Raw genomic sequence first — 25,289 nt, 5'->3', positions numbered from 1 at the left:
TAAAATGCAAAGACAGTTTCCATGCTGAGAAGAAAACTGTGACAGCCTTTCTTAACAACACCATATGTCTCCTAGTGGATCATGACGAAGTCAGTTCCCAGAGGGTGTTCCCTGTGGAAGCTAACCAAATCAAGGCACTGGCATGGCTGCATGTACACTCGCTGACTAACCAATCACTTGCCTTTGCATCTTCTCCATCATCCAAACATCCTGAGGAAGGGCATTCCTCTTTACTAACACCCTTCCCAAGCAACCAAGTCAGGACAAAGCCCTGATTATGCCACTAAAAAAAAAAAATCTCTATCGTTCACATTTTCTCCTCTATATAACTTCAGTCTGTTTTAAGGAATTGAGAAGCCAAATTTCCAAACCCTTTATGGATTCCAATGATAGTGATGTTATAACAATAATTGTCAAAACCAGAAATATAAATTAATATACACATATATACATATATGTACATATATATACATGTACACACACATATATACTTTTTTCCACTGATACAGGTCATCATCAAGAGAGCCATACAATAACCAGCATTCACTAACAGGCTCTTAGGATGCTATAATTTATCTCAGCATTCACTAAAAGGCTCTTAGCATGCTATAATTTATCTCAGCATAGCGCTTCATTCAATCTTAATTTTTATACATTAATATGCAATATCATTTTTGAAGACAGGATTTCAGGTAGTCCAGGCTGTCCTTAAAGTCTCCACGTAGCTGAAGATGATCTTGAACTCCCGATTCTCCTGCCTCTGTCTCCCAAGTGCTCGGAAGGCAGGAGTGAACCACCATGCCCAGGGCTCATGAGCTATTTTTCAGTGTAATCATCCAACAGCAAATACCTTTCTTGTTCCCGAACAGGTTAAGCCAAGTTAAAGCATCAATGATTCTGATAGACATGATACATTTTATTTTTTATGTTAAATGTAACTCTTGATGATCAAAAATGGTATCATTTTACAATGTATATAAAACTCTTAAAATTTCTGCCTTGAGAAAATATAAAACGCTATGGGATAGTATAGATTGCAGCTTGTAACAATTTCTCAAACTGTCACTTATATTATTGTAAAATTTTTGCACTCAGATTTCATGACTGCCCAATTGCCATAAAGTTGTCTTACAAGTGGACAGTGGTGGTTGGGGTCCAGTATGGGCTCTTCATCTCTCCTATGAATATCACGGCACAGCCACTTAATACAAGGCAGATGAAGGACTCAGCACTCACGTCGAGTGTCACAAGCATTGTTCATCTCAAGCACACCTGCACTTTGCTCTGTTCCTCTTCTAACCCACTTCAGGGAATCAACAGCAACAATTCAAACACACCACAATGAAGAAACACCCAGAAAGTCTGGGAACGAGTTTTTAAATAGTGTTTACACACACGTACACAATTAGGAAGTGGGGAGCTGGCTCTACAGCTTAGGCGCTTGCTATACATGAGAGTCCAAGTTCAGATCCCCAACCTCCATGTAAAAGCTAGGCATGGCTATGCACTTGCAGATGAAGACAGGCGCATCCCTGGAGCTCACTGGCCATCAGTATAACCAAATTAGTGAGCTTCCGGTTCAGTGAGAGACCATATCTCAAGAGAATAAAACAGAGACTGATAAGACATCCAGTATTCCCCCTTTAGACCTCTCATGTGAGTGTATAGCATGTATATTCACATACACATGTCATACACCACACATACTACTCAACATGCACAGATTTGAAAAAAGGAGATGTGGAAAATGCACTTTTACAACACTCCAATAGTATGCAAACGATTTGCCCCCAACAGTATGCCAATGATTTACCCCCTCCAACAGTATGCCAATGATGTAACCCCAACAGTATGCCAATAATTTAATACCTCCAACAGGATATAAATGATTTACCCCTCCAAAAGTAGGCAAATGATGCAACCTCTCCAACAGTAGGCAATTATTTACCCCCTCCAATGGTAGGCAATGATTTACCCCCTCCAATGGTAGGCAATGATTTACCCCCTCCAACAGTAGGCAATGATTTAACCCCTCCAACGGTAGGCAATGATTTACCCCCTCCAATGGTAGGTAATGATTTAACCCCTCCAATGGTAGGCAATAATTTACCCTCTCCAATGGTAGGCAATGATTTAACCCCTCCAATGGTAGGCAATGATTTAACCCCTCCAACGGTAGGCAAATGAATTAACATTAGCCAGAAGCCAAGACACTTTTCAGTGACATCTGATGGCATTTCTTACCTGGGATGCCTGGTGGTGTTTTCAGATATTTTCCATTAAAATGTTGAATTACGACTTCACATTTTTCGGTAGACTCCATTCTGGGTGGAGGGAGAAAGTATGGGGAAGTTAACATGAGATTATATATTTCTATCAAGTTGTTCCTATAACAATATACAATAAAGGGTTATAAGAAAGGGATGGGGGAGTTTAATTTGACATGTGCACATGAATTACCATCTGTTGTCATAGCTACCATGGTGTGCTCATGAGACTTGACAAGGTTATCACTGCTCAATGTGTCATCCCATATGACTGCCCATGGGGATGTCACAGAACTAACCTGAGACCTTTACTTCCTTCTACACAAGGCAGCTTGGCAGGTGAAAGCATCCAATAGATGTTCACCAAATGACTAAATTAGCAGCCAGGAGAGGCAGGTTGTATCAATGGGGGCATGGAGGCTGGAGGAGCCAAACTTCCTCTAAAGTAAGTGCTGGCATTGGGGATCTTGACCAGCATCAGCCATGGTCAAAGCCTGAGCAGTGCTAACTCAGCCACACTGTGAGAACGATGCACTGTATTTGGATAGCTTGCTGCCTATGGTCACATGGTGGGACAGTTATTAACCCTGTGGCACTTTTATTGAAAACTCATTGTGTAGAAGATACCTAGAGAGAATTATTTGAGGTCCCTACATATAAGAGGAAGCTAAAAGAACACACAAAACCATAATGTCGTCTTTTGATGTGGCGTAATAACCAGGCTAGCTTAATATGAAACAGCAAAATTTAATGAACGGATAGCTTACAACACCAGCGATCCAGCCATGGGCAGGAAATACAAAAGGGCCTGCAGGGCTCGCCAGATATATACGTAAACATTAGCTTTTTAGCTTGAGGCGAACATGCCCCCCATTGGGCTGGGCTTCCCCTACAGTCTTTTTAGAATTTTGGCTACTTTCCTATTCCTTTTTTATATTTAATACTAGATACAAATATTCATAAGATGAGGTTTTTGTGTGAAATGTCCGCATTTCACATACAATCTAAGGACAGATTGCTTCGCATCCCAGCATCATGTTCATCTTGGCAAGACTGCCCTGGCTCAGGTGTATCTGCAAGGGTTTCCAGAAAATAAACTGTATATGATGGTCTTCCTCTCTCTCTCTCTCTCTCTCTCTCTCTCTCTCTCTCTCTCTCTCTCTCTCTCTCTCTCTCTGTGTGTGAGACAGTCATGCCTGTATAGGTGAAAAGAAGGAGTCAGTCTAGAAAGAGAGCTTTATAAGTGGTTGTGAACCAGCCCGGGTGCTGAGAACTGAACTCATGTTCTCTGGAAGAGCAGTAAATGTTCTTAACTGCAGACCCAACTTCCCAACTCCATCAATGACATTTTAAATATAGAGAATAAGATATATATGTATATATATATATATATATATTCAGTCATTAATGACAAGAACCCTCAAATCATAAGATATTTGAATAAGAAAAGCAAGACATATATTTTCCTCATTCTAAATATTTAGGAACAGGAAAATACAAGTTTCTTCATCTTTACATTTCCTACCTACTAGAACCTTTAATCGTATTCTTCTTATTTTTACGTTTTCTTTGTTTTGTAGTAGGAAACTTCCTTTTCTAGGAATAAAAGAATTCTCGTCTGCCTCTGCACCTTCCCACAGGGTCTACTCCCTGTTGCCTCTTTGAGGGAAAGCTTCCTCCTAGCAGAGACGTGAGCCAGAGAGAGGAAATGGGAGCCCTTACCTCCCACAGATGCTGCATTAGTGGAATTTTATTCTAGGAGGTAAAGATAGGCGGCTCATGCCTTGAGTCCCTTCTCTCCTAAACCTGTCCCTGGGAGCTCACATAGATAAGAGACAGTGCGGATAAACGCTGCCTGCCAAGCCCCACCAATTAAGCCCTTTCTCTTTGTCCTGAAATGACACATATTTTACATGAAGACCAAACATAACCGGAGGTTACAATGTGCAGCTGCGGATTTTGTGAATACAGGAGCAAGCAAAGAAGAAAACGGGCTGCTGCCCACCCCACGTGCCTACACTATTTTTACTCTGGTTTGAAAGTTTCGAGTCATCCCTTCTGTGTTCTAAGTACGATCATCTTCTCTTAACGCCATTTTACAGCCGCGGCGAGCCTGCTGGGGTCTCTTTCTAAGAACACAAAGACAGCGGGCAATGCAGATGGCTCACTTTGGGTTCATTCAGATCTAACTAAGTAGATGTCTGCTGTGAGCCATCAGAGACACTTTTCTGAGCGAATAGATGCAATAAAAGTCTGTTTTCTCTGGCTGTCATAACGCCGTGTCAAAGCACGTTACGTTGTACCACCCAGCAGTGACAATTTCATTTGAATACTTGGGGCCACATCTGAAAAGGCCAAGCTGTCCCAGTAATGATGGCACAGGCCACTAAGGAGTGCCAGAGGGGCAGGGACAAAGCTCTGGAAACAAGAGTGAGACCTTAGGTGACTAGCAGGGTTAGCCAGAGCAGACCTATTTTCTTCTCTAGTTTCGCAGTGAAGTGCCCCGCGAGGCTGCCAACCCCAGCTATCTGAAATCTGGCCCGTGCTTGGGCTAAATTGAAGTGAGCGCTCTCTAGTATGTTTGGAAAGACAGCACCGGATGCAGCGGCCTTGACCAGCCCCTTTCATCTGGCCTGGCTCACTCCAGTGTCGCTATTATCCCACGAGGTACCCGAGGCATTCCCAGCTCTGCCCTGCAGACCAGCTCCAGAGTGGAGCCAGCCACCTGACAATGCGTTAAGCAGGGTCTTATAAGGTTCCAGTCACTGTGTAAAGCTTCCAGGAGTTTTGTTAGAGCTGCCGTTTAAACATAAACACACGTTCAGGGTCCTGCTTCTTTCTTGTCTCTTGACTCGCAACTGCTGGCTTCAGTCATTTGAAACACACTGAAGAATTTGGTTGCTGCAGTAGCAGCTGCCTGCCCCTCGTTTGTCTACTTCCTTCCTCCTCCTCTGTTCTCCTAAACAACCACTACTGCTCAGAGAAACTGATTTCACGGCTTACACATTTCCCACAGTCAAACTACAGAGCATGAGAACCCGATCTAGCATTGGCAGAATGTTCTGGATCCGGCTTGACACACAGAGGAAGAAAAGTCTTGAGGAAAACCATGTTCAGCTTAACTCTTTCACCTCAACAGAGAAGTCTCAGTTCACGATCTGAAAGTCCTAAGCATTATAAGACATGGATATAAAAACAAATCCACTCTGTCATGTGTTATGCTTAATCAGAGGCTTCCGCTCTTGTGAAATATTTGGGATTTTGCAATCATAGCACTGGATAAATTATTGGTGACTTGGAACATCCAACCTCATGAGCCAAACATCCTCATTTCTGGTAAAATTTACACAAAACATCAAAGCTATCAGAAGAATTTTAATGACTAAAATGTGTGCTCTTTCAAGCATTTCAAAAATAAATCATATGTCATTTGCTTTATAACCCATTGCAATGTAGAGGGCCATGGTGAGTCCCTAGGACAACGAAAAAAAAGAATTCAAAAAAATTAAAAATATTTGAAAAATATCTTAGGCTTTGTGTGTGTGTGTGTGTGTGTGTGTGTGTGATTGCATGTGTGTGAGCCCATGTCCAAAACCACCTTGTAGAATTACATCATTAAGTCAGTTTTCCTTAGGAATGTGGCTTGTGAGAGGATGCCCATGCTCCATTAGATGGCCCTACAGTCATGCAGATATAAGCAGCATTAAGTGGACAGAGTAGGTTTAAAGGTAGGGGTAGAGCACGTGAAATTTGGAGGAAAAAATGAGGGTTGTATGGGAGGAACTACAGGAGAGGGACTGAGGAAGAATTTGATCAAAACCTACTGTATGCATGTATCAGATTTTCATACAATAATAAAAAGTTTAAATAAAAATGCATCATATTACTAAAGAATTAGAAATTGTCTCAGACATTTTCTCCACTGCATATATAAAATAAAAATCAACTCTTTGATTTGGGGAGCACCATAGGTGTCCTCCCTGAAGACTGGCTGGCAGATGACTTGGCCTAGAAGCTGCGCCTCCTATCTCTGTACTCAGAAGGATTTTCGAGGAGACAGACCACCATTGTGGTCTTGCCAGTGTCCTACTTTCGTTTCTGTTGTGATAAAACATCCTGACCCCATCCAAAAAGCAATTTAGGGAACAAAGGGGATCATTTCAGTTTAAAATTCGAGGTTACACACAGTTTATCACTGTGGGGAGGTCAAGGCAGGAACTTGAAACAGTCAGGTCGCATGCACATCCGCTGGGAGAGAAATGAATGCACGCGTGTTTTCTTGCTTGCTTGTACTCAGCTCAGCTTTTCCATTCTCATACAGTTTAGGATCCCATGCCTAAGGAATGGTGCTGCCAGGCAATTTCAGATGCAGAGACATTCTCCAGGGTCAGAATCAGGACTATCCAAGAAGACCAAAGCCAGAGGAAATGTCACAGACCTGAGCAGTCTAGAACGACGCAACAACACATTTGAACACGGTGCACTGAACTGGATCCCAGGACAGAACGAGGGCTGATGGAGGGGAGGGTGGGGTCCACAGAGAATCTGGAGTTGCTATTACAGTGACAGCTTCTTGGGTTTTATGTCTGCTAAGACTCATCATGTCAGCAATGATGACCTTGAACTCCCAATGAAACAGGAGCATCAGGAGCATCGCCTTGAAGCTCATGGGCCACCTAACCTGTGTAGCAAGAGCAATGGAACAAGTGAGACTGTTCCATTAGCAAGGGGAAGGAGGGGACCAACTCCTGAAAGGTGTCTTCTGGCTCACAGCCACCTCGCCCCAATAATTAGTTTTGAAAAGAGAAGGAATTTGAGGGCTTTCCCCCTATTTCCTGTTTTGGTCTAGTGTCTGAGGCATCCTGTCTCTAAATACAGGCTGTGCTGGATTCTGAGGACAGGACTCTGCTTTCCCTGTGACCTGCAGGTGGCAAGAGCTTCCTGAGGTCTGCTTCTCTTGGCATCTCAGGATCACTGTGTCAGTTCCCATGACTCTGCCCACAATTCTGGAAATCAGCGTTTAGTATAGTCTTCTCGGTAGAGGAATAATATGCTGAACCTATGTCCATCACCTTGATCAATAATAGAGAAATGAAAACATAACCATAGGGGATGTACAGTTCAAGATACATGCCAGAAAACAAACCAAAATAAAATCAAAATGGCTTTTCTTCTGACTCAATACAGAAAGTATCAGAAAGTACCTCTGTCCCTCAGATTAACTGAGTACAGATACCTAAGAGTGTGTGACATTCTTGTCTAGATGCATATTAATCTAACTCTTTATATAGGCCAGATTAATGTTTCCAGAAAGAGTTTTGATTATAGAAATTAGAAAAATAACACAAAAATGACTTGATCTCTTCTAAATAAGCCATCTGCATATAGAGACAAGAGACATATACAGGCTGAAGTCTGGGTAACCAGCCTTTAGGGCAGGCCTTTAGGATGATTTTCAAGTTAGTGTCCCTGGCTGTGCAGCGGGGCAGAATAATACATTCAGATCTGGAAGTGTTTGTCTGGAAAGTCTTGTTTGTCTATGATGCTCGCTACTGACAAGGCTCAGGTGGATTGAAGATTCCTGCCTGACAACTAATGTGAATCCAAGGCCACCAGGATGACTAGTGAACCCTGGGTATGCTTACAGCCAGTGCCAGGGAACTTGCCTCACATGCAGTGGGGCCTAAGGACAACACTAAGAAGAGGCTTGTATTGTATGCTGTAGAAAGCCAAGGCTTTGAGGCTTAGGACTTTCCAAAAGACTTCTAATTCATTTCTCTGAGTCACATTTTATTCTTAGATATAGTTAAAGGCATTCTCTTGTTTTCTGGTCTCCTGTCCCCCAAACTTGCCGAATCTGCCTCAGCCTACATCCCTTACTTTCTTTTTCTCTTAGCAGGTTTTTCCCCCTTCCCAAGTTCCTAGAGATTTCTTTTTATCATTTGCATATTTCAAAATTTAATTATTCCCTATTGAAAGAGCTGTCCCACCTTGACCTCTGGTCCCATACTCTGAATAACAGTCCTGTATTTTATTTTGATTTTGTGACACTATAGTAATTTGATATTATTTGATATCTGACTGCTTATCACATCCAATCATCTCCATAAACCAATAAAATATTGGTTCCCCAAAGCAATATGTTTCTCTGTTTATGGGCATCTCAATAATAACGTATTAAAATAGTGCCTGGCATGTAGGGAACCATAGACATTTGAATCTGATGAACTAAGATAGGGAATGAATAAATATATTTCATGTATCAGGAAGAAGTTTGAAGCTTGAAGTATACAAGAATACAGATAAGATGTACAGAAGAGAGATAGAAACAAATGATTTCTAGCCCATGCAGAACTGTGCTTACCCCTACAAAGATGTAGAGAATCAAGGGGTCAGACAAACTTACAGAAAGCTGGGCATGGAGGAAGCATACAAAATAAGTGGCTCAAATTTAAAATGCAAGCAATAAGAGGCTATATTTCCAAGTATGTCTTCTCTGCTGACCAGCACCAACAACTGGCCTGAAATTCCAGAACCTCGGGGATATCTAACAGTTCACTTCACTGTCTCCTGGTTTCTTTTTAGAACAGGAAGGGGTGAAGGGATTTAATACCTCCAAATTTCCCTGGGAATTCAGTTCACCAAGTTCAGTTCCACGTGAGTGAAGGACTTTTGTTTCAGAACTGTGCTTTTATCCAACAAAGAGTTAGTTTTTTAAAAAATGTCATTTTTAAATGATATATAGCTATCTGATGTGGGATTTCTTTCTGTATGTTGTTATTACCATTGATAAATATAGGCTTTGGGCCTATAGCAGAGCTATAGGGGAACAGAGCTAGGCAAGGGATAAAGGAGGTAGAATCAGAGAGAAGCCATGTAGCCCCGCCGGAGCCAGACAGAACTTTAGCTGGTAAACCACAGCCACGTGGAGATACACAGCTTAATAGAAATGGGTTAAATTAATATGTAAGAATCAGCCAATAAGAAGCTAGAGCTAATGGACCAAGCAGTGATTTAAATAATATGGTTTCTTTGTGGGTATTTTGGTTCTGGGCGGCTGGGACAAACAAGCAGCCTAATACAACAATCAACATGTTCTTCCTTTCCCAGCTTCTTAGAAAGATATAGGAAGAGCAAGACTGGAGTTTGGGATATTTCAGATTAACAACTGAGTGATGCTGTTTGATTCATTGTCTTATTGGCTGACTTTCTGAATTACTGAAAAGGATGAGAAAGGCAGTGTGATTTTGGAGTGGTTGAGATGCTACTGGTCCAGCGCCTAATTACAAGTTATCATGAGCTATCTTTAGTGGCCCCAATAGCCATAACTTGCTCAGGTCTGTGTCTGACCCAGCATCATGACCTTGTGGTCAACTGAAAACTTTTGAATGCATACACTCAGCCGATCACTTCATCCCACCACCCAGCAGGGCACAGACACTTCAGAAAGTATCTCAGGCCTGTAACAAAGTTTGCTCTGATTGCAGGCAACCTACCGAGGTGAGGTTTCCACCTATATACTTGAATAATATCTTGATTTATGATTTTCATTGTTCTATTACTGTGAAAACTTCATGGAAGTTACTACATAGAAACATAGTATCTGAGGTAACCCAAGTCTGTTTCCCCAGGCCATGGTCACTCATATTTGGCTCCAGAATAAACTCTCTCTTAGAAGCTTTGAAAAGAGGACTGTGTTTTGGGGTTTAACAACTAGGTGGTTGATGGCTCTGAGGCTCTGAATATATAGCAATGAGAACAGATGGTTCTGCCTTCTCCACCCACGATCACAGTGTTTGGTGGTGAGAACATAGAATGCAGGTAGGAGGCAGGAAGCAGCGCATGGCTGGGAGAGAAGAGGTATCCACAGAGGACGAAGCCGGGAGGAACCAGCAGCATAGCTCCCAGTGGGTCACATCTGCCCAGCCACTGGAGGAGGAATTACAATTACCAAAAGAAACGGCCTCACTCTTTCCAGCGTCTGCCAGCATGACTGGAACTGTCTGGGTGCAGACGCAGCTGCAGCAGAGAGATTGCTAATCACAAAATTTACCCTTGATCACATTTGATTTCCTGGTTCCATGTACCTTAGAGGGCAATGCCAAAAGTACTGCAAAAAGTACAGGGCAGGGTTGTTTTTCTGTTTTTGTTTGTTTCCTTAACACCTTAGCAGAGTCAAGGTAGATATAAGTGAAAAATGCCCCAAAGAATAAAAACCAAAAAGAGTTGGGTTGATTTGATGGGCATGAAACATTTGCCAGGGAAGCAAAGAGCAGCTCTTGCTTTATACTCGTTCTTAAATAAAACTTGCTGCTTTCATTGTGTTTATTGTAAATCTCTTTTCTCGTTATATTTCAGGAGATGGGAGAGAATAGCAGATCTAATGCCCGGTTAGATAATAAAGCTTTTAAACGTTGATATTCAAAGTCATTCCTAAAAAATACATGAAACACTACAGCCAAACCATCCCAATGTGCTCAGTCCTGTCTGTGCTTAGGAGTGAACATAGTCAGGCCTGGCTAGTACCTGGACTGGAGAAAATATATGAAGAGTATTTTTTGACTTGCTGTTCATATTAATTACTAATGATCAGGCTAGTATTTGTCTAAAATTTGCATGAATTGATATTATTTTTAATTGATGGGAAAAAAAAGGAAGAATGGCAATGATTTATTTAGAAAGTCTGTTCATTCCAGAGGGAAGGGCCAAGCACAGTGTGGCCACAAGTTAAGGGCCACCTAAAAGAAGCCTCTAGGAGAACCACACTGAGAGCACAGAAAACAGAGGGAACATGCAGCACAAAGGTCTCTGCAGCCTTTTCTAATGCTCCTTAGACCCCGGGGGAGGGACGGGGGACAGTAAATGCCTTCTTAAAGAGGGTCTGTGTTTTCAGATGTTAGAGCCTGGTAAGTGCTCCATCCCACCCCACCCCCAAATCACTTCTTCACACTGAGTCCGGCTTCAACCATCTCTCACAACACTTTCTTGTGATTCTCCTGGACAACTGGTCTCATGTTTCTGGGAAAGGGGAACAGACAGCTTGGGCACATGCTCATGTGCCTTCAGACTCACTGATTTATGTTGGGAGTTGATCTTCATTTTCACACGCCTGCCACACTCACGAGCTCCCTAGGAACCCCAGATGATAAACATTCCCACCATTAACGTCTGGTTTTAGAGGTTTATGACATAGCTCTAAAATGCCACCTGGAGGGTGGAGGATCTCACCAAACTGTTTTAAGTTACAGGGAATTTCTTAAACCGAAGGGAAAACATAAGAATGAAGCGTGTGCAATTTCACACTCTGCCCAGTGTTTCAGGAGCACTGAAGAACTTTTTTTTTCTGCACCCTACCGGCATTCATATCAAAGCTTTGAAGTTCACTGTTTTAAATATAAAATGAAGATAGTCCTTTTACTTTGAAGAGATGGTTATCAAAGAAGATTAATGTATAGTTTGCAAGTAAAATAATAATGGGGAGCATGTTTCTTTCGATTCAAAGGGATTTCAGATCTCTTGAATATAAACTAAGGAACACATCTAACAGTGAGGGGTGACCAGAGTGATATCCAAATGACACGCCATGGAGGTTTTGTCCACTGAGATATATAAACACATTCTCAAGACACATGTTACAACTTACTAGATACAAATATAAGCCAGCTGCTCTTTCAATGGGCACAGAATCTTCCTTTGATAGAGCCTGCAACACTCTGGGCTTCTTGAAGAGCCAGCCTAACACCTGAGCTGTGCAGAAGCTGCTGCAGTTTTCTGTGACGCTGCACTGCTCCTAGTATTAGAATTGGCTTATCGTCATCAGCCAATGCTGACTTCCTATATGTTGTTATAATACAAGAGAGCAAGCAAAAAATTGAAGGACTTCAACTAGTCATCAAAAGTTACTCAAGAGTGACTGGGAAATGGTTTGGGTGGTAAGGGTGAAATACTTAACTTGGGAAAGGGGTGACCTCTGCAAAGTCTAATTTCTAGTCCTGTTAGTAGAAGCAAACCATCAAAAAGTAAACAAGCTAACAATACAGTGGGAGGACACAGAAATAAAGTAAAGTATTGGGTGCAGCTATGATAAATTTTATTTGAGAAAAAAACTTTTACAGGAGTGGGAAACATAGAATTTAACTTGGGTAACAGTCTGGGGTTGGAGGTCAGGGAAGAATTCTCTGAAGAAAAATGGCTCAGTCAGTACCTAAAAGCTGAGTAGGCAGAAGGCAGCAGAATAGCTGTAGACAAGGTGGTCAATCAAAATGGATAGCCTTGTCCAGGTCATGAGACATGAAGAACCATGACCGGGAAGGTGAGCCAAGCCAGGGGTGACACTTGGGGATAATTGTGGAATGAAATCACTCAGGCAGTGCTGAAGGACTCTGATGTCCCTAGATTTGAATTTTTAAGGTCGCCCTGTGACTTCTCAATGAGAAATACTCCAGAGGAGGAAGAGGCTGAATTTAGAGCAGTGAGAATAATCAACCAAAAGCTACCAGCCTCCCACAGTTCCTCCAGAGATATATCTGCATTTTGTCCTTTCATGATTCTGTCTGCCATGATTGCAGTTTTGATCTGATGATTTGATTGTTTAATTCTGCCCTTTGTAGAAGACTGGGCTTTCTTCCCTTGAGGCAAACCCAAAATATACAGTGGGGATTGGTGTGAAAGACAAGTGAATAGCCCTGGCTTAGTGCCTCAAGCTACTCTGTAGCTCCCTCTCAAGTTTATCTGTAGTCCTAACCCATAATAATTCAGAAGTTAATGTATTTGGAGACGGATAATTAAGTTAAAAGGGGACCCTAATCCACCAGGACCAGTGCTCTTAGGAGATTCAGCTTGGAGTGCTGAAACCATTCAACTGAGCTATTCCTGAACCTCACAGGATGAAAATCATGGAACTGATCACTCACCAACTACCCATCCATCCCACCATGAACAAAGAAATCAAACATGTAAGCCAGCAGGAGGGATGGAAGCCAGGACATGCTGCTCTTGGACTTGCTATGGAGTCGAAACTGACCTTGAATTTCTGATCCTGCTACCCCCACCTTGCCAGCATGGGAACTATGAGGATGTGCCACCATGTCTGTTTTCCACATGTGTGTTCTATCGACCACCTTGGGATGAACCCTTAGTCCACACTGTCCCGGCTCCCAAAGAACCTAATATCCTCCTTCTGCCTACACTCAGCCAGGTGGGCTATAGAGACTCAGTTTAATTCTCCAATTTCTTATCATTAAGCAATGACATTGAATTTCTGATTCTCCTGCACTGGGACTATGAGAGTGTGCCACCATGTCTGGTTTTCACGGGGCTTTACCCAAGATTTGCTGCATGCTAGGCAAGCAGTCTACCTAATGAGCTACATCCATAGCTCCACTACACAGGGTTTTTGCTCTGGGATACTGGGTGAAACTGGAAATCTCAGATTTAGTTTCTTTGCAAGTATAGACAGGACTGAATGTTCAACATGCATACTATTATGATCAGATACCCATACAGAGAGTCTGTGTACATGTATTAGCAAGCACAATGTATTTACAATTTCATGGATTTTTCTTTGGCTTGAAGTAAAGCTACGGAAAGATGAAATATTTGATAAGCTACTTGTATTATATTTCATTTTGCATTTTCCATTGCTTTAGGCCCGAGATATTACTGGGGAGTGGGATTAAGAAGAAGCACTGGGGAAAGACAGGTCCCACATAGGTTTCTTAAAGAGAAAGAGTTACCTGGCAAAGCCAACGCCCCTGCTGACTCCATTAGCGTCTCTCAGGATTCTGGTGGATATCACATGTCCAAAAGGCTTTAGCATGTTCTCCAGCTCCTGCTCATCCATAGAGATGGGGAGATTTGAGATGTATATATTTGTAGGGTCTTGTTCTTGTTGCTAAAAAAAGAAAAAGAGACAATTATGTAAGATCTATTGAGATGCACTGAACATAAATTGCAAACCAGTCTAAAGTTCTCCGATGTTCTCAAAGGGCACAGCTTCCCAAGCTTCCCAAACACCTTAGACAGCCAGGGTGACTGTCCTAGTTAGGGTAATTGTTGCTGTGATAAAACACCATGAACCAAGAAACTTGGGAAGGAAAGGGTTTATTTCAGCTTACACTTCCTGGTAACACAGTACATCACTAGGGAAGTCAAGGCAGGAAGAACCTGAAGGCAGGAACTGATGCAGAGGTCATGGAGGAGTGCTGCTTACTGGCTTGTTCCCCATGGTTTGTTCAGACTTGTTTATTATAGAACCCAGGACCACCTGCACAGAAATGTCCCCACCCACAATGGGCTGGGTCTTTCCCCATCAATCACTGGTTAAGAAAATGCTCTACAGATTTGCTTACATCAGGTCTAATGGAGGCATTTTCCCAGTTGAGGGTCCCTCTTCTATGTGACTCTTGCTTGTGTCAGCTGGTAAAAAAAAAAAAAAAAAAACAACAGCCACAACAGTGGCTTACAGCTCATCTCATGAAGTCCTGCTCTCGAGTGTTGAGATGACAGGTGTACGTCACCACATCTGGCCACCAATTCCTCCTACTCAACTCCCTTCCGATGCAGAACATTTCATATATATAAAAGATTGCCATCAGTGAAAGCCAGGCTCGTTGTCCACACTTCCTTGTAAAACACATGCTCACACTACAGCTGAGCTTATGTGAACACAGATTAAAATCACACCTTATCCATGAGGCCTCCACCTGCGACTCCTCTTACTTCAGATGGCACTGAACCCTTCAGTTTCTCTTTCCCATCTTTGCTAAGTGCCTACTGTGGACTATGCATGACTTTGTATAGACTGCAGGGTGACAGCAGAAGTCACTGATTTGTCCCTTCTCATGACTTCCTGGGTAGGAGTCTCATTGTCACTATAGATCTTGGCCATCCCGTTAACACAAGTCTTTTTCTCAGGTTGTGAGCAATCCCCATCTCACCTGAAATAAACACTTTGCAGCTTCTCTTGGTATATTCATCTGGCCAGCATCACTACATTTGCCCTGGGAGGTTACTGGCCAGTGAGATAATGCTTCCTGCCTGCTTAGGCACTGCTTGAGGGCAACTGCAGATCTGATAACTGAGATTGCTCCTTGTTGTGGAATATTATTTTAACAGGGCAAAGGTGTGTTACATTTGCTTATCCTGCAGAATATTACTTTAACTATATAAAGCTATTCATATATATAGGTTTATATTTATATAAACAACTGTTTATGCTGCATTTGTTTAATTATGAAAAGATGTATTGCATTTGTTTCACCTCGCCGGCCTCAGGCACCTGATTGGTCTAATAAAGAGCTGAATGCTCAATACCTAGGCAGGAGATGGAGAGGCAGGGCTAGCAGGTAGAGAGAATAAATAGGAGGAGAAATCTGACTCCAGAGGAACAAAACGAGAGAACTAGGGAGACACCTGGGCCAGAAACCAGACAGCTGCTGCCAGCCAGCCAGGAGAAGCAGTGAAAGTAAGATATACAAAAGAAAGGAAAAAAGTCCTGAAGTAAAAGGTAGATGAAGAGATACAAGTTCATTTAAGTTAAAAGAGCTAGGCTGAAAAAAGATAAGTTAAGAGAGCATTCAAAACTAATAATAAGTCTGGATCATGGTTTGGGAGCTGGTTGATGACCCAAAAGAAAAAGCCTGGTAGAGCTCCCGAGTGTCTGCCAGGCAGGTAGCAGTCTGTATGCACTGAATATATATGTTGCTCTCATTGGTTGATAATAAAAGTTGCTTTGACCTATAGTGAGGCAGAATATAGTGTGGCAGGGAAGTCAAACTGAATACAGGGAGAAAGAAGGGCGGAGTCGAGAGAGACTTGAGCCAGTCACCCAAGAAGCAAGTTGACAGCAGACCAGTAAAAGCCATGGCCATGTGGCAACACATACATTAATAGAAATGGGTTAATTTAAATTTAAGAGCTAGTTAGTAATAAGCCTGACCAATAGGCCAAAGAATTTGTAATTAATATGTTTCTGTGTGATTATTTGGGTAATAAATCACAGTGTGGTCAGTAGACAAAGCTCTGCCTCCGTGTGCATACAGATACACTGGATGAAGGACAGACTTACAACCACAGCAGGCCAATGAAAGCACTCACTGTGTATTCAGAAGAGTGTCAATTCACAGTTACCAAAGTGAACTTAGGTCTGGAATTTTCCTCTCACTAGGTTCAGGTTGTGGTTTATTATGAGTAATTGAAGTCCTGGAAAGCCAACCAGTCAGTGGAGGGTGCTCCTACCAGCTACTGCTCGCTCTCTACCAGTCTCAATACACCAATCTGCTAAGGCTACACTCAGTAAGCCATCATCCCAGGTACTTACCGTGTGTTTTTTCTCTCGTTAGCCCTATACAATAAAACCCCCACTTTGTAGAAGGCACATTTAATCCATAGCTTGTCTATATGACAAATGTGAAAGGCAGGGCATATTCCCTAGACCACCATCTAGGCCACAAGTTGTACTGCTCTTTGATGCTGCCTCAGGCTAGACTAGTGGGCACCATGCTGTGACCTAGAACCTCAGTATTAATGCTTCCCGAAGCCAGGTATGCAATTTACACCTATGATCTCAGCACTCAGGAGGTGGAGGCATGAGAGTAAGAAGTTCAGGGCTAGCCTCAGCTACATAGCGATTATGAAAGCTATCTGGGCACCATGAGATTCTCTCTCAAAAGAAAAAAAATAAACAAAAATTTTAAAATGTCACCTGGAACTGGATAGAAATAACAGTTCTCAGGACCATCTTGAGGTACTGAATTATGGACTCCAAGACCCTTGAAATGCTTCCCATAATTGCATCAATTTGAGAGTTGCCATCACAGACCAAGCAGGAATTCTTATATGCTAATGACCTCATTATGTCTAACGCTTCATTCAGTGGTAACAATGCTTATGCAAGCTTTGCCTAATAGTAAAGAAAACCACAACTGCTAGCATTATCTGTATGTGTAAATTTTCTACAATACATGTACAAATTAATAATAAAAATATAGTTGTATGTATTTTGAACAGTTGTATTTTCAGAAACAAAACAGGGTCAGAATGCCATGATTAATCACTAATATCAAAATAAGTCACACATTTAATTGAGTCACTATACTTTAGTGAAACAAAAGCTTAGCTTCAAGAGTAAACAAGAGATTAAACTGGCAAAAGGAATCAAAAAAAATCTTCTGGAATAAGTAAAGATAAGGTTTTAAAAAGAATGAGAGACTATAAAAAATGTAATACCAAATATTATTTTAGGTCAAGAAATAATTTTGATACAGAGCTAAATTGCATTATTTGTAACAACTTTATGCAAATAGGTCACAGATTTTTTTTATTAATTCTTGAGATGAATAAGATTTTGTCATGGAGAGATGGCTCAGTGGCTAAGATCACATGTTGCTTTTCTAGAGGACCTGGGTTCAGTTCTTAGCACCCACATAGTGGCTCACAACTGCCTGTAACTCCAGTTTGGGGGTTCTCAATACCCACATAGTGGCTCCTAACTGCATGTAACACTAGTTACAGGGTTCACAGCATCTACACAGCAGTTCACAACTATCTGTAATTCCAGTTTGGGGGATCTTAGTATCCACACAATGGCTTCTAACTACCTGTAATTCCAGTTTGGGGATCTCAGCACCCATACAGCAGCTTCTAACTATCTGAAACTCCAGTTTTGGGGTTTTCAGCATCCACACAGCAGTTACAACCATCTCTAACTCCAGTTTGGGGGATCTAATTCCCTCTTCTGGGCTTGCACACATGTAGTGTACATACATACATGCAGGCAAAACACTCATCCACATAAAATTTAAAAAAAGCTACTACTGTGTTTTCTTTTTAAGCCTAACTTACATTTTAAACACTTTTACTACCATGAAAATGTTAAAAATGAACACATCTATCTGAACAAAATGCCACACAGCTTTAGCATATGGGAATGGTGCCTATATGTGGGAAATATTCAACGGAAATACTCGTTTCATTTCCTCTCCTCTCTCTCTCTCTCTCTCTCTCTCTCTCTCTCTCTCTCTCTCTCTCTCTCTCTCTCTCTGTTTCACACACACACACACACACACACACACACAATATCCTATCACCAACAAACCTCAAATGTCAGAATCACAATAAGAAAATGAGATTATTTTTCCATTAGTTGGCTGAAGGTCTCTCTCCTTCTCTCTCTCTCTCTGATGCTGCGCATACATAATAATGAGACTTATGCATATAAACCTTCAACTTTAACAGTATTTTACTATCCATCGCTTAATTTTAATCTTCCCATCATAACTCTAAAGGTATTTTGGCAAATATCAGCGCTCATATTGGATAATGAGGAAAGAGAGTCGTGAAAGATTTATCATGCAGCCCAAGGACAATCTGATAATTAGTGGCAGAGTTAGCATTAGACTTACAACCAGTTCAGCGTATTTTCAACCAGTTCAATGTTCCCCAAGTTTCAATCATTTGCAATTCAGCTCTTGGATTTTTTTTTTTTTTTTTGCCTGCCACATACTATTTATTTAAAAGGTTTCTCTAAAGTCAACATGCCTTTAGGACTGAAACTCATTTAAAGTCACAATTTTACGTTATGACTGTAACAGAAAAGGTCTGGGTCTCCTGCCATGAATCGAATGCTACTCACAGCAGTGACCAGATTAAGGAATTGTTTGTGGATGCCTTTGACATTTCTAGTTGACTCTGATGCAAAGGGGATTCTCAGTGAAGAGAGGAAGAGGCCCATTAGAATACATGCTTTAAACTGGAAAAAAATCTGTTCTGGATAGAGGGCAACTTCCAGTATGCACTTAATCTGTTCTGGATAGAGGGCAACTTCCGGTATTCACTTAGGAACTCCATCTGCCTCCCGTGAGGCAGGGTCTTTGGTTGACCTCACCCATCCGGCTACACTGGGTAGTAAGAGAGCCTCCCATTTATACTTTCTCCCAATGCAAAGCATCAAATGCTGAGTCTCCCGTATTTCATGGTGGGGTTTGAGTGAGAATGTCTCCCATAGGCTCCGATGTCCGACTACTTGCTCCCCAGTTGGTGGAAGAGTTTGGGAGGGAGTAGGAGCCGTGGCCATGTTGGAGAAGGCTTTAAAAGGCTTACACCATCCCTGGTTAGCACATCCTCTGCCTTGTGGTTCTTGTCTCAAAGATGTGAGCTCTCAGCTACTGCTCCAGCATCATGCCTGCCTCCCTGCTACCATGCATACACCGTGATGGGCAGGGACTCTAACCCTCTGATATGGTAAGCCCCAAATAAATGCTTTCTTTTATAAGTTGCCTTGGTGATAGTGTGATTTCAGCAACAGAACATGACACATGGGGCCTGCGCATCAAACTTAGACCATCACCATCACTCATGCATGGCAAGCACTCAGCAACAGAGCTATATCCCTCTCACTAGGAACAACATAGTTTTCTATAAGACACACATTGAGAAATACATATTCAACCACTTAAGAGTCTCTGTACTCAGCCAGACCTTACAAGTGGCTGGGCCACAGCCCATGGCAGGCTCATGACTCAGTACCCTGTGCTCCTTCGCCCTGGGAGAAGTTGAATAATCGAAGACAACTACATCATTGTCCCAGATGTAGGTGCTGTGATTTTTGTCATTTTCTGTAGGCTAGTTAATCCCAACTCAGATCCATGTCCAGACTCCGTAAGCATTGAGCATGCTGCAGCAACTCAGAAATGTACTATGAACACCCAGAACATAGTCCACAAGGGATTGCTTAGTAAGCTGTTTTCCGAATCTAAATTCAAACAACAAGGCCAGTTCCTTAGTTGGTATTCACAGAGACAATATACCATTTGATGGGGTCATTCCTTAATTTGTATTCATAGAGAGAATACAGCTTTGGGCAGTGATATTCATTAAATAATTCCATCCCTTGAAATGCAGTGTTAGTCTTGAATATATTGGCTGACAATAGAATTCCAGCTCTTTGTGGAATGAACTTTAAAAGACTATATACCCTGTATTTCTACTTATAATGTTATTTACACAGCAGACTTATCTTAAATGGGTAGTCATCTGAGGGAAGGTTGATTGGTGTCATAAAGCAAATGAGTACTTTAAACTGTTTAGAATTTCACCTGTGACAGTTGCAATCTAAAAGAACATAAATTTTTTTCTTCAATTATTTAATCAGTTTACTGGCGTCTCTACTTTGAGACAGGGTCTAACGCGTCCCTGGCTACTCTGGAGCTCACTGTGTCACTGAGGATGATCTTCAGCACCTGGGTACCAGGATCAGGCAGATGTCTGCATCTTCATCCTAGGCAGTGCTGGGGTTTGAACCAAAGACCTCAAGCGTGCTTAGTAAGCAGTCTTCCAAATGAACCACCTCCTCAGCCATTGGCTTAACTCCTTAAGAAGAGGTAGCTTCAGAAGGAACACAAGAGACAACGAATTCATCTGAATTTGTCATTTAACACACAGAAAATGAAGATTAAGAGACTGGTGTTAATTGTCCCAAGGTCACTCGATGGATTTGAAGTAGGCTAGACATGCAGCAGATAAGGTTTTGTCCTTTTACACTTGGTCCAATGACATTATCAATTTATAATATTGAGTTTACTTTTTAAGATTTGATGACGAGAAAAAGGCACATTATGGCTCTAGAGAAGGTCAGCAATACAACAGTTAGTACAACTGGATAGCTCCACTCATTCTTGCTTGAGTTATAGAGTCCCCAACTTGGCCAGCATCCCTTCTCCTGTCCCCACACTTGCTGAATGAACACTGTGGGATTTCAGTTTGTAAAAACATATGCCCGCCATCTGTTTGATTGGCTCTGTCACCATCAGCAACTCCCCCATCCTGGGCTGTCTGGGCATCTCTTCACCTGAACAGGGCTCTCTTGACTCATCCCTTATTTTATTAACCTTGTTCATAAAGAATTTAGAGTAGTTTCTCTGTTGTTAATGTGAATAGAAATGTGTCATTTTGCCCAAGAATACATTTCCCCCTGAAATGAGTCCCCATTTTTCTTTCCCTCAAGGTTTTCATGTATATAAATGACCAAAAATGCGATTGATTTGTTTCAGATTGCTTTCTTCGTAGTTAGTACGGCGTCAGAATACAGCAGCATTTAAATAAGCAAAGGGGTGTTCATGGAGAGAGGGAGCACATCCCATATCTAGGTCAGACTGATAGGGTGGTAGTTGGGTGCTACCAGGCTCTGAGGCCACTGCGGATGGACCATTCTTTCATTATCAGGACCTCGTAATGCTGGGGACAGAAGCTTCGGGCTTGTAATCAGCAGTTAAGAGAATGAGGTCTGAGTCATGTCTCGGATGGAGATAGAACATTCTGAACTTCCCAGAAGGTCGTAAGATGATGATATAGCCAGAGGCTTTCTGGTAAGCAACAAAGACATCCTACTTCACCAGCTCTCAAGAGCTAATATAAATCAGGCCTCTCAATCACTGGGCAGGAAAACACCTACCAGGAAAACGGTCTGTTTTTTGGGACCTTACGGAACAGTGTAAGGCATGCCCAAGTCTAGGTTAGCACAGTGGCCTGCCCTCAAGGCTGTTTTCATCAACTGTTGTCCTTTCAGTACATACAGTGAAGCAACTGAGCTCAGCAGACAGAAGAGACACCCGTACCCCATCCTCACCACAGCACTATTCAAAATAGCCATGACTGGGAACCCACAGAAAATGTTTGGCAACTGAGAATGATTAAAGCAAATTTGTTTACCCACCATGGTCTAATAGTCAGGCCAAGAATGGAAGCTCTTCATTTGAGACAACTTGGAGATTACTGTGTCAAGTGAAACAAGCCAGCCACACAAACTCATTCATACAGGGGATGCACAAGCTGGTTCCACCGAAGCTGAAAGCAGAGAGTCAGTGAGACAGCTCAGCAGATCACGATGTCTGCTGTTCATCCCAATGACCCAAGTTCAATCCCCGGGGCACACACAGTCAAAGGAGAGAACAGACGCCTTAGTGATGTTCTCTGACCTCCGCAACAGCGCTTTGCCAAGGTTACACACACACACACACACACACACACACACACACACCACTTGAAAAAAATACAAGACAATTCAGGAAATTGGAGTTTCTGTTATACAATGAGTATGGGGTAGAGGGATATTCTCAAGTATATTATATATAAGTGCAAAAATGTCCTTATGTAACCCAGTACCAGGTGCAATGACTATACATCAATACGATAAATAAACAACTAAGCATGAATGAATAACTTTCTCGTATAATTTCATCCCAATTATTTCACAAGAAAGGCACTGTGAATGTTCATTGCCACGTGGGATTAATGCTAACATCATTTTACATAAATTATTTGTGTTTAGTATTATAATCGTTTCAGGAAGATTATCTAGCAATGTGCCAAGAACTATAAAGTCATTTAAATTCATTATATCTTTATGGCTTCAAAAAACCCTTGAGATAAACTCCATTCATAGCTCCATTTTACATGTGAGAAAGTTCGGGTTATCAGGAGCTCTGCAATTGCCCAGTCTCACACAGCCATTGAGCAGTCCAGCCAGAGGGAATCCAACCAATCCAAGACAGATGCCATAGACACACTGTGTTGAATGGCTGAGGCACACCCTTTTAAGAGATTAGAATGGGCAGTGTATTGCTGGCTGACTACCTACAGAGTTTCTCTTGAGGCATAAGCTACTTAGCAAGATACTTCACCTTCTTAAGAATAAATATCTTCATGATGCTGGGAAGTGAGTGAGCAAAGGAGAACCGAGGTTAAGCCTTATTAGAAAGACTAGATAGAACTGTGGCGGTTTCCCAATACTGAGGAAAATAAAACTAACTTTTTTCTAACCTCAACTTCAAGAGGATTATAGCAACAAAAGCTACCTTCGACATATGGAGGGAGAGTGGGGAACTGGAGCTCAGTACACAGTGCTGCTGTCTTGCTGCTTTGCTTGAACCTGCTTACACTGGTAAACTAGCCCTGCCGATGTCACAGGAGCTGACCCTGTGGGGCCGTGTGCATGCCACACACTGGAGAGAAGAGTCAGCTCTAGGCTGCCACTTAAAAGCTAATTCAGCAACCATGAAAATTCTGTCAGTCTAGGCGGAGGACATTAGACTCCAGGCTGGTGCAATCCTTGTGTCTCCCAGGAGAACCTGAATAGGTTGCAGAGATTTAGCAGCCTTTGACCTTGAACACAAACCTGAAGAAAATGTTCTGTGAAGTGAAGTGTGTGTGTGTGTGTGTGTGTGTGTGTGTGAACGTGGGAACGAGTGAGCGTGTGTGCAGGGGGTGTAGCTCTCACAATGAAACTGTTTTTACTAACAGGCACTGAACATTGAGGAACCTAGGTTCCTTCCTATCTTGCCTCTCTGTCTCTAACTAACATGAGGATCTTGGTTGAGAACAGCAAAGGGAAGCTGTAAGCAAGGGTTGCTGGGGTTCAAATGAGGTGAACTCCTTGTACATCTGAAATAATGTTTTCCATCATCATTGCTGCTTTGTATCTGGCACTTGTATTATTATTAATTTCTTTAAAATGTACTAGTGGAAGCAAGGTAAGTCCAACTCTTAACGTGGCTTAGTGGTGGAACAGATGGTTTTACCAGCAGCGCCTGGGGTCACTGTGAAGACAGGCACACAGCGCATGTGTCTTCCCAGCTCTGAGTTTTTAAGGAATCCTATGGTCCCAAAGAATAAGACACTAGAGACAACTGGAGACACTTGCAGTCCCCACACTAATAGATACAAAGACCTGTGCTGCTTTAACTATTGGTTTTGAGGCTCTTCACCAAACAGACCATCTACTTTTTCTTGACATATGTGTTATTGGCCATCGCTCAGTAATTCTCTCATCTTTCAGCACATGCTGGCTTCTGAGCTATACCCCAAAGACAAACCCAACTGATGAAGATCCATGCCTTCCATAGACATCTCAGTTAAGTGGGCAGTTTATGACCGAATTTTTATAATAAGGTGCTATTTTATACCGGCTAATACAACAGCAAACCAGGAATGTAGACATTTGCCCTCGGACTTTTAGAGTTCATAATCTGGAATTCTATTTTCCTTGGCAATTAAACCATGGGTAAATGATGTCTTGGCTCCACCATGAGCATGGAACTTGATCCTTGAAATATAAATCCTCTCAAGATGTAAAGGCTTGAGACAGCTGCATGCCAGTTCAAGCCGTCTACATAACTGCATGTGGCCCCGACTCCCCCAAACTGATCTGCCCATATATCACCTCCCAAAAATGGGGAGCATGGCAAGTGAACACACAGTGGCATGGTCACTGGCGCTGGCTGGTTCTATGCTGTTAGCCCATTATTACCAGTTCTCAGAAAAATTCTTGAACCATACAAATGGAAGCCATGTTTATAACTTCTGCAGGCTAATGTGAAATTCAATGCATGGTGTACTGAAAATTTAGCAGAGAGCCAGGGACACAGGGGAACTCCAGTAACTCATTAATATTCCTGTAATTATAATTACTCAGAAAGCTTAGGACATTACAAACAGACCACTACAAACTGAATATAAGCCATGTTCATAACAGAACAATTACGACTACTTAGGATTCGACCCATGACATTCTCCCACTGCAAAGTTGCTAGACGTTATACTAAATTATGCGGAGTTGGGTTCATTAAATTCGTGATGAGATCTTTAAATTGTGGCCACTGTATTGGCACAAAAAAAAATCTAGAAGTATATTACTGGGTACAAAACATAACACTGCTCCTATCATTTCTGAGATGAAAAGATTAATGATTTATTACTGGACTCATTAATCAAAACTGTGTGACTTTTTTTTTAAGGAGCAAAATCGGCATTCGAGTCAATTAGCCCACGAAGCTATTACACCACAGAATCTGTGATGTTATTCAGACTTCCCAGGGAGTACTTAGAGTATAAAATAAATGCCATTATTCAGAAAATACTGAATTCCTAAGCTTGTTCCATTCATCCAGCTGGGACCTGAAGTACATTAAATACTGGGACTTATTCAGATTTCTGTCCCCATCCCGCATCTGAGCCATGGGTGTGCTT

The 25,289-nt window shown here is 42.0% G+C and overlaps 1 protein-coding gene across 17 annotated transcripts in view; it reads right to left on the bottom strand.

The window, feature by feature from the left end:
* Rbms3 (RNA binding motif single stranded interacting protein 3) overlaps nucleotides 1-25,289 on the bottom strand; it is a 1,002,574-nt gene that overhangs the window by 225,663 nt on the left and 751,622 nt on the right. For all 17 annotated transcript variants that reach the window (XM_050141447.1, XM_050141449.1, XM_050141450.1 and 14 more), the window contains 2 exons: nucleotides 14,003-14,160; nucleotides 2,245-2,324 (listed from right to left, as the gene is read on the bottom strand). In XM_050141447.1, the coding sequence (XP_049997404.1) occupies nucleotides 2,245-2,324; nucleotides 14,003-14,160 (238 nt within the window). The remainder of the gene's footprint in view (nucleotides 1-2,244; nucleotides 2,325-14,002; nucleotides 14,161-25,289) is intronic.

Source organism: Alexandromys fortis, unplaced genomic scaffold, assembly GCF_014885135.2.
Source record: "Alexandromys fortis isolate MF-2015 unplaced genomic scaffold, M_Fortis_MF-2015_v1.1 scaffold_44, whole genome shotgun sequence".
Classification (NCBI taxonomy): domain Eukaryota; kingdom Metazoa; phylum Chordata; class Mammalia; order Rodentia; family Cricetidae; genus Alexandromys; species Alexandromys fortis.
Note: the sequence above shows the minus strand (reverse complement) of the source record. Positions and strands in the feature narration are given on the sequence as shown.